The sequence below is a fragment of the Trichoplax adhaerens genome, genomic scaffold (genome assembly GCF_000150275.1).
Source record: "Trichoplax adhaerens TRIADscaffold_4 genomic scaffold, whole genome shotgun sequence".
NCBI classification, from domain to species: domain Eukaryota; kingdom Metazoa; phylum Placozoa; class Uniplacotomia; order Trichoplacea; family Trichoplacidae; genus Trichoplax; species Trichoplax adhaerens.
The window spans coordinates 7,591,751-7,602,962 of record NW_002060946.1 but is presented as its reverse complement, the minus strand read 5'-3'; the positions used below and the strand labels follow the sequence as shown (position 1 = coordinate 7,602,962).

Sequence of the window (11,212 nt, the reverse complement as noted above, 5' to 3'; positions counted from 1 at the left end):
GCTTGAGCATGTTGGGGTACTGGAGAGCAGTAGAAAAAAATAATCCACTCTAGTATAGTAGAGTTTTACTCGTAGAAGATGAAATGGATATTGACACGGTGACTTCAATATGGAGTTTGCACCCTAGCGGTGCAGCAGAGCAACATTCAGTTGAGACTGTTGGGCTACTGGAGAGCAGTAGATCGATGTATGAATCGTCGGACCGTAATCCGGTCCCAATCCGCTTGAAGGAGACCAGCCAGTGTACAGTACGCAGATACTGTACACTGTAGAGAAACACTGTAGCTTGACGAAGCGACCGGCATCGGATATACAGACAGGCAGACTAAGTTGTAAAGCTTGATCGGGCCCAGTAAAAAAGATCGTCAATAGAAGAAATTAATTAATTAATTTCTTCTGCGATCGATATTATTGCAAAGTAATTGCTAGTTATGCATGCCTAGGATAGAGAATATTGACGGAGAAAGCTCGTTCCTGATGCCTTTAAAGTGAGTGAAAGGAAAGTATTTCTGTTGATTGATTATTACGAGTTAAGCAGGCGTCGTTCTTTTCCATCGGGCTTGTCCCTACCTGGCAATATTGGATGATTTGTGCCTGAATTTGAGCAAGCCATCCATCCGGCCTTGGTTAATTCATTATCGTTAGGAAGGAAGGGGGAAAAAAAAAGAAAAAGAAATAGAAAACAGTGGATAACATCATTCTTCCTATCGAAATTGATTTGAGTAATAATCCATTTAGACTACAATCGATGAAGACAAGGATAAAGAGAAAATTGGTTGTATCCATTTTTCAACTTTCATCGGACAGTACATCAAGGACAACAACATCAGCTTAGGTGGAGAGATTGAAGGGCTCCAAGACAAGGATAAAGAGAAGATTGGTGGTGTCCATTTTTCAACATTCATCTTGCTCCATTATTACAGTACGTCAAGGAGAACAACATTAGCTTAGGTAGAGAGATTGAAGCACTTGAAGACAAGGATAAGGAGAAGATTGGTGGTATCCATTTTCCAACTTCCATCTTGCTCCATTACAGGACGTCAAGGAGAACAACATTAGCTTAGGTAGAGAGATTGAAAGCGCTCCAAGACAAGGAGGATAAAGAGAAGATTGGTGGTATCCATTTTCCAACTTCCATCTTGCTCCATTACAGTACATCAAGGACAACAACATCAGCTTAGGTGGAGTGATAGAAGCACTCTTTCGTCATTTGTACACCAACATTTCTGACTAAATTGGATTGAGCCATTCCTTTCATATACGATGGCTAATTCGGTCTCTCCTGTAGGTAATATTGCTCGTGGATTTTTCAATCGTTTTCAGTTTGGATTATCCGCATCCACCAACAATCATGATGGCTTATCCAATAATCTATCCTCCGATGAACCTTTAGCATTGTGGATTGATCGCAAATTAGTGGATAAAGTAACACGCATCTTAACCAAAATTGTCAAGCTATGCCAACGGCCTAAAATGAATTTAAAAAATAATCCACCTTATATCATTGATATTTTAACACAAATACAACATCATATCTTGACTGTCATACAAGAACAACGCGGCGACTTGGATAAATTAAATCAAATTGAATATCTAACCTTTTATTTTGGTAATTTAATGAAAAAATGCAAATATACAACCAATTTATTCAAAGCTGCTAAAGAGAAAATATACGATACACGAACCATCTATCGTTGTACGCTCAATAAGATGAGCTTGATATTTAGTCATATGCTGACTGAATTGAAAGCAATCTTTCCTTCAGGTCAGTATAACATTGATGATTATCGTATCGTCGATGAAGGTGCTTGCCAATTTTGGAAAGAATCTTTCCGATCCAGGTAAATACAGTAAATCAAGTATTGCTTGAATACAAAGTCTTTCATACACGCTTTTCCCTTCTTTCTTCTTGATCAATCTACTATCTTACTTTTGCATCATTTTATCCCAAGCAATCTGTATTTTTTTTTATTTATTTTTCATCTATTGAGCATCAAAAGGAAGAGAGATTATCATTTCAAGCCTTGAACAACTCTCTTTCTCCCTTGTTCCATCGTCGACCAGTATATCATGCAGATACACACACTATGTTGCAATAGTCTATGGAAAATGTACAGTTGAAACGGATTAACCATCACAAATCCTACACCACCTACCTCTAAATGATGACAATGATAATCATATTGCTCATCATCAGCGATGAAAGATGGAAATTGGATAGCATATCAGTTCTCTTCATCTGGTAGACAATAATAGCATCATGGTAGAGGATACAAAATCCATCTTGATTATTGTTGATTCATGTTGTTTCGTCAGCCTCTTCCAATACCCAACACACAAGAGTGGAAATACTTTTTCACGCTGTTGGATGCTATAAGTAGGATAGTTTATCTTTTGATGTCCAATTTCTACATAATTGGAAAGAAGTAGCCATACTTTGATCAACATGATATACTCCCCCTATTCGACCATTTCATTTGTCACGGTTGATTAATCCTCTTTCGTCTACTTGATAATATCTAATAATATTGCTATGGATCCTAGTCCAAGTACATCGATAAAAGTTGATCAAAGCCCTTGTCATCGCATGCCATGTCGACTGATTGGATAGGATAAACTTGATTGCATGGCTAGACTGTCTTCATCATCGATCATACAAGGCGAATGATAGAGCATTCATCAATAGGACTTCCAAAAGGCTTTTCCTTTCCAAGAGCATATTTTTTTTTTCATTGACCTTGATCGATTGAACTGTCGATATTGGCTTTAAGATATTATACCGTAGTTTTAATATTGATCAACCTGACCATTTTTTCCCTACTAAAATGAATAGCCAAAAGATGATGGCGATAAATGAATCTATCCATCAACGCATTTCTATATTTGATTAAGCATTTTCAACAGCATGAAACTGATACTGTTGTCGATCATCATTTTACTTTTTGATAGGCAATCCATTGCCACCTTACTTCCGCCTTCTATTTTACCAATTGTCATGGTAGAAAACTCTTTTTTTTTTCATCTTGCTTAAAATGATACTGTACTTACTAGTATGAAGAGGTTATTGTACTGTTTAATTTCCTATTACTGTTTGAGTAATCCTTGTCGATTTCGTCAACAATAATCAGCTAAAATGGCCCAATAATGAGCGTGTAGAGATGGAAACGCCAGCAAAATGAATGCCTCCATTTTTTTTGGGGGGGGGGTCTGATCACAATCATCCATTTTATACTGTTAGAACTGGACAGCTGAAATGGATGTATCGGCAAAAGGAATAGACTTTACCACCTTAATTGCATTTTCTTGCTAGGGTTCAAGCTTACTGCACGTTATTCTCGTACATGTATGATTCAAAATGAGATTCATAATTCAAGTAAGCAGACATTGACAGTAAGGCATAAAGTTCTTCCCCCCCCCAAAATACCCTCTTCTCATCATACTTGCCATACTTGTTGACCCAGAAAAATAGCAGTATTTTAGTATTGATACATTAACTTTATATTTTGGATACATTTGTTTTCTCAAGAAGGAAAATAGAACTTAGCATAACACTAGCGCCATTGATAGGGGAAAGAAACATCATTTCATGCCAGTTACGCCATCACATTGAAGAAAACTCCTTTCTAGCATACAACATGATACTAGGCTTTTTTTTTCTCCATGCCAAGTGATCAATTCTTGTTCAATTCGTCATTGCCATCATTGTAGAGTCTGGAAAATACGGCTAGGATGGTACAAAGGGGATGTGGGAAGAAGGTATTACCATCCGATGCATTTTGTGGCATCAATTTCATTACTACCAATAGGTTTCTTATACTCGTTTTGATGGAATGAAAATGAGAATTCGTTACGCTTAAGTTCATTTCAATAGCTTATACTCTAATTACCAGTGGAAGGGATGAAATGTTCAATAATCATATCGAAAAAGAAAGCTAGCTTGAGAACATCCCAGCACATTCTCCACTGATCAGGTAATGCTTTCATTGGCTCAAGAATGGAAGCTTACCGTAATTAGATCAACTTTGAAAGGCCATTTATTTAAAAAATAAAGCCCAACAACCCCATAGTCTTCTTCCAATTCATTGGAAGAACATAGAAGATAAAAAAAATAGGAATGGTTGCATTTCTCTTTTGGATTTAAAAATTGGACTATTAGGCCATGATAAAATGCTTTAACTTGAATCATTTCAGCCTTCTAAGTTATCATTACCAAAATTGTACTTTCTACTATCCACAAGGAAGGAAGTAAAAAAAAATAGAAAGGAAAACAGTTACCGCTCACTTTCGTATTAATTGTTGGTGGTATTTAGTCCAACCTTTTAATGATGGGACGATAGCCACTGTCTAAATTTGTTTCTGTTTTCATTGTTGTTAACCAATTTTCTTGACTGTTGAAAGAAGTCAATGATTATAAAATCGATCCTGCTGTACATTATATTATTGTCCACCAACATGATCGGGTTAATGCGGTTTTGGGCTGCATAGGAAGGCAAGAAAATAGAATTGGCCCCAACTTTATTAAACTCCAATATATTGAACAGCATAAGGTCTTTCAATTCATCGATACTCATATGCAATACTATTCCGTTGATCGTCTTGATGAAATGTTGAAATAGGAACTTGTCATGTCCAATATGTCGAATGCCCCCCCCCCCTCCAAAAGAAAATGAATACTGTAGCATTAGTATTGAACCAGCAAAAGCTTCACAACTGGTCTTATTGAGGAAAAATGCCTAAAAATTATATTCTATGTAGCTTTATAGCACAGCTATCCTTGTATTATTGCAATGGCGACAATATATCCAATAGGAAAAAATGCTGCAGTTTTGATATAGCAAATAGCAAATGCTTCACGTAGAACTCTTGAGGAAGAAAGCTTAAAAATCATACTCTATGTAGCTTACGCTATACCTATCCTTGAATTGCTGAAATGGCGACAATATATCCAATAGGAAAAAATACTGCAGTATGGATATAGCAAATCGCAAAAGCTTTACGTAGAACGCTTGAGGAAGAAAACTTAAAAATCATACTCGATGTAGCTTACGCTATACCTATCCTTGAATTGTTGAAATGGCGACAATATATCCAATAGAAAATAAAAATACTACAGTATTGACATAGCAAATAGCAAAAGCTTCACGTAGAACTCTTATATATATATCCTTGAATTGTTGAAATGGCGACAATATATCCAATAGGGAATAAAAGTACTGCAGTATTGACATAGCAAATAGCAAAAGCTTTAAGTAGAACTCTTGAGGAAGAAAGCTAAAAATCAAACTCGATGTAGCTTACGCTATACCTATCCTTGAATTGTTGAAATGGCGACAATATATCCAATAGAAAATAAAAATACTGCAGTATTGACGTAGCAAATAGCAAAAGCTTCACGTAGAACTCTTATATATATATCCTTGAATTGTTGAAATGGCGACAATATATCCAATAGGGAATAAAAATACTGCAGTATTGATATAGCAAATAGCAAAAGCTTTACGTAAAACTCTTGAGGAAGAAAGCTAAAACTCATTCTCTATGTAGCTTGCACTATACCTATGATATGTTGAAATGGCAACAATATGAATTTGCCATATCCAATATGCCCAATAGAGTAATGACGACATTATTCAGATACTTCAAACAGCAAGAACTTCACGTCTTGTTTATGAAGGAAGAATGGCTAAAAATTATATTCTATGCAGCTTAAAGTAGACTTATCCCTTATTTCCAACATACAGCAATTTTACTTACAGTATTGCAGAAATTTGAAATACGGTTTCATTTTACCCTTACAATATCTGAGAGGATTTTATAGCCATTTCATCAAGTTTTCATTGTCATCCTTAAGGCTTAAGAGGATTGTTATACTGCATAAAGTTGTTCAATTCTACCGCAATAAGTTCTAGCAGTGTAAAAATGAATCCATTTACATGCTACTACAGTATCAGCACTTGATCAAGCAAGCATAACATATGGAAGCAATTAGTTTTCCTTTTATAAAAGTGATCCATCAATGATGAAATACTTTGACTTGCCATTCTTGCTCAGTCATGAATCGCGTAAATCTGATCAATGATGCCCATTTTATTTGGTGAATTTCATGATGTCAACTAATATTGATCTATCTTCAAAGGTATTCGCATAATAATAGTAAAGGAAGTATAGAAAGTAGCTGTCCTAGTATCATTCTCTTATGGTCAAAATTAAATCATTGCCATCATTAAAAATAGCAAAAGCGTGATAACTCTATCTTGATGATTGTAGGTGATGTACAATGTTTTCTAAATTAGGATGCAATCGATCCGATCATTCCAATGCCTTCAAGGCTTGAAGAAGTGGAAGAGAATAACGTAGAGCAGTTTACTTTCTACCTGGAAACAGTTTACACTTATTCAGGATCGGGCAAGTGTCTTACTGTTAAGACTCTTGCTTACAGTCTATCCTAATAGCTTATATTAATTTATCCATAAGATAGATCAAATTGTAAGGGCTATAGCAACAAAGTATTCATATTATTTGTGCAATCCTTAGATCCCATTTTCTTCCTATTCTATCTGGAATAGATCAATTTAATCTATAACAGAATGGCAACTTTTATAACATGAAACTTTTCTAGGCCACAACACCACGTTTTATAAATTATGCTCGTTAATATCTGTAATTTACAACAACTTAACAAAGATTCGTAGTACTTTATAGACTCGATGGAGTAAATGGAATGACAACTTTTATGGCCATAACCCTTTCTAGGCTACCAAGCCTTCTTGCTTATTCAGTATTTTTATATTGATAGAAGTTGATGATTGTTCAAGAAGGTTGCAATATTTTTTAATACTAATTGGCATGCCTAGAACAGATTCGTACATCTACCCAAGAAAATCGAAAACAAACGAGGATGAGTGATTCTATTTTTATTACTATTCGCCAATACGACTTGATCCTGCAATATCAACAAGGACTTTAGTAGTTCTTCTGACGACTACGAAATAGACGTTGAATCGACATGGACAAATACTTTTCGTACACTGTTATGACAAGACATCAATTTCAAGCCTGCTAAATTGCTTTACTTACCTACATTTCCTTTTTGCAGTAAAGTCAACTACTGAGTCTATTTCTCAACCGTTCTACGCTTATTTTTTAGAAGATTTCATTTATCGAATCATATTGATTTTCGAAATGATTTGACGTGATAGATAGCATAAACTCACCAAAGTTCATGGCACCTGACAGACATCTTGTCGACGAGTTGATGTGCTAATTTATAGTGGATATGTTAAAAATTTGATCGATGAAATATCATGTTGATTTCTGTGAAGTTTCTCTGTTACAATCATCTAATTAATTATACACTACACTATTTCAATGTGAACTTTTTGACTCTACTAATCCATTTCCGGAGTTGCTCACGAGGTGGTAATTTGTTATTTTGACGTTAAGAAAGGCTAAACTGTTTCTATATGTCTCGAATATGTTTAGAGCTATTATACCATGGACAACTTTCCGCGATGCTTTGGAGCGTGTGCATGGCCAATTATCTGATCATGAATCGATTTCTTTAAAGGGCACCATGGATTTAACATTAAATCAACATATATCCATTTTTGAGTTCGATATTTTCAGCAGACTATTCCAGCCTTGGGCTACTATTATGCATAACTGGAATTCTTTGGCTATTTCTCATCCAGGATATGCAGCATTTTTAACATATGATGATGCAAAAAATGCCTTGGAGCCATTCTTGGATAGACCAGGAAGGTAAAAAAAAAATTACATTAAAATACATTATGCTATAGTACAAAAACTAGAGATGGGATACTTAGTATTATAATAGTTTTGAAGTAGTTGTCTGTATACAACGGTTAGCGATGAAGAGTTTGACGTATTCGAAAATTTCTGCTTTTATAGACGTTTTATTACTATTCGCCTATTAACAATTTTTCTATGTCGTCTGTTGTACAGTAAATATTATTTTAATTACTCCTTTCTCACCGTTGTAATCCTACAGTTTTCTAACTTAAATAAGTGTAATCGTGCTATTATTTTGACTATAATTATTGCTAATGTGTTTTATAAAAATTTAGAAACAAATATAAACTTGATTAAGCCAATTCGTAATAGTTGCAGTAAAAACTAATTTAACGAACAACCTTAATTTTCTTTATAATTATCTAGTTATATATTCAGATTGAGCTGTACACGATTGGGCCAGTGGGCAATTGCGTACGTTGAAGAATCACGAAATGTCGTACAAACTATACCCAATAATAAACCTTTACGGCAAGCACTAATTGACGGATTCAATGATGGAATGTAAGCGTGTTTTAGATATTATCACTGAAAGTAAAAGATACTCTGTTTACAAATACTATCTTTTAATTATAATTTAATAACCTATCATCTATTATGGGTTTATTTTTACTACAGATACCTATATCCAGCAGGAAATGATGCTAATCCTGACTTAACACTAGATGCTCCGTCATCGCAACAGCATATGACTGTAACAAAGGATCAATATGACATATACGTTAACATGGGTAGTACGTTTGAATTATGCAAAATTTGTGCTGCAAGAAATAAAGATGCTTATCTCGAACCATGCGGTCATTTAATGTGTGAGCAATGCCTGCAACGTTGGCAATTAAAAGGCGGTCAGGAATGCCCGTTTTGTCGCTGTCGTATAGTGGTAATAAATGTGAACGTTGTTAATACTGCATCGATTTAATATATTAGCATTGTAAATAGATATATCAATTGTGACATTGGATTAATTTGATTCGCGTCGTTAACTTACATAATAACCTATCACATCCTAGAAATTAGTACATTATTAAGTGTTGTATAGATTTACTACAGGAAATATACTTTTGCATGAGATTGATTTAATTCCAACCATTTCTACTTAATTGAGTACGTTTTCATTTATAATATAGGGTTGGAAAAAGGTCTATATTGAACCATTTAACTTACCTGTATTAGACGGTAAAGCCAATTCGATCTCTGATCTAAATACTGTAGGAGCAAGTTCATCCGATGAGGTAAGCAACGATGGAATGAATACTTCTTTTTTATTAGTCATTTAATGCCCTTATTAGTTTGCAGTTCTCATTCATGCACTGTACCTACAGTATTTTAAAAAAATAATGTCGCTACCAGTACGAGAAAAATTGACACGATCATGAAAAGTTCGTGCTGTAGCTACGACGCAAAATTCATGACACTGCCGTGCAAAACTCAAGGTGGCGACGTTATTTTTTTAAAATACTGTTTTAGTTAACTATCGATTTAATAGCTAATATGATATGTAATGCGACTATTTCAGGTTACGGATGAAACTGTATTAGGGGCTACCGCTCGAATACCAACTGTTGCCGCTGATATTGCAGCGCGTGCAAAAGTACAAAATAATAATATTAACTCTGATAATAATTATAATCAATCAACCGCTTCATGTGACATAGCGCCATTTGATAGCAGTGTTGTTTCTGTTGGTACTAATCATGAAAGAAGTAATGGATCTTTAAATAATGTAGCGTCCAATTTCCTAGTTGGTCAACAGTTACATATCAATAACATAGCTTATGAAGGAGACATTTCTGCGAATGGATCACAAATTTATAGAAGCGGTGGCGATAATCATGCTTTCTCCAATATTGATGTCTACGAGGATCAAGCTAGTAATGATGCTTACTGTAGTATTGATGATGATGATGACAATGTGACAGATGAAAGAACATTAACTCCTGAGGACTATACCGAGAATTTCCCAGAACGATCAAATGCTACGATGAATCCTGCGTATGGTAATTCTGATAGCATGCTACTTAATTCTTTAGGTCCCCTTCCAATAATACGGAGTAGTATTGTGGTCGATAGCATGATCGATGGCAATGATAACTTAGGAATATATGAAAACGACAACGATGAAGAGACAAATGTCGAGGCCAGCAATGACGAACAATGTGAGGGGACAAGTGAAGCAGGCGTGTTAGCTTCAAATCATGATGAAGATGGGGCATTGTATCAAGTTGGCGAGGATGATATAGCAAGTGAAGCAAACGTATTAGATCAGAATTATATTACAAATTGGAAAACTCGGAGAGTTGACGAACAAGCATTTTGCACACTTATAATGAATGGTTTTGATGAAAAAAAAGTTGAGCAAGCTTTAAAAATCGCGAAAAACGATTTGGAAATTGCTGTATGTATCTTGAAGCTTTATGTTCCGAAATGATAACATGTTAATTAAGCAGCAAAAGGAATACTTTTAGATTGATCAAAGTTTTACACTGTAATTTCGCTAATGCTAATTTATTATTCTAGCTTAGATAAATTTTAAGGTAACAGCTACTATGTGTGTGTGTGTGTGTAAGTGTTTGTGTGCGTGCGTATTTAGATCAAACAAATATTTTCAAATCGAATCTTACACATTAGATTCTTATTCTAGTTCAAATGAAATTAACAGCAGAGATAGATTGCACTATAAATGACTTGATATTAGTGCAAGACTGTAGTAAAATCACTATGCACGTGTTACTATAAACTGGTTTATATTTCTTGACCTAATGTATAGTAAGTTTTAGTGAAACTTTATGTAGGTCTGCATTCTATTCATAACTTTTTCTGATAAATCTGTAGAATAGACAGACATTTTGTTCGCATCATATTACATAAACTAGCCATAGCGATTAGATTGTAATGTGATAATTTCTATAATTTTTAAAGTACTGAATATGCTTTACGCCACATTATGCACATCATGAATTTGGTTTGATTGCTACAATTGATTAATGAATTGCATTTTTTGAAAAATGTCTTGTAAACTATCCTATTCACCTGCATTTACGCACTACCATTTTTAATACAAATTTTGCAGACGTTCACATATGTATAATGATTAGATTTATGGGCGTACAGCAAATAATAAGATTTAATCCATTCTTAATATTCTGGCAATTTATTTAAATGATGAAAATAGCTCAGTTAGCTTTAATCACTATCGGTATCACCAATTTATCTAAAATGCACCTGCCTTAATCACTCATTCACTTATTAATTTAATTAGCTGTAAATTACCTTTTTCACATTATATACTAGACTCAATCTTATTTGGCAGAACAACCAGATATCGTCGTCTATCCGATATCTGATAGTATTATACATTGCCTTTTGGTTTATGATGAAATCAGACCAACAATTTATGTCA

General features: G+C 34.6%; 1 protein-coding gene across 1 annotated transcript; it reads left to right on the top strand.

Moving 5' to 3' along the window:
- Positions 1–1,263: 1,263 nt before the first annotated feature.
- On the top strand, positions 1,264–8,731 carry TRIADDRAFT_23727 (uncharacterized protein; the record flags this gene model as incomplete). The annotated part of the gene is made up of 4 exons (XM_002112191.1): positions 1,264–1,841; positions 7,483–7,761; positions 8,179–8,316; positions 8,431–8,731. The coding sequence occupies 4 exons, from the start codon at positions 1,264–1,266 to the stop codon at positions 8,729–8,731; spliced, it is 1,296 nt and encodes a 431-aa protein (XP_002112227.1).
- Between the last annotated feature and the right edge of the window lie 2,481 nt (positions 8,732–11,212).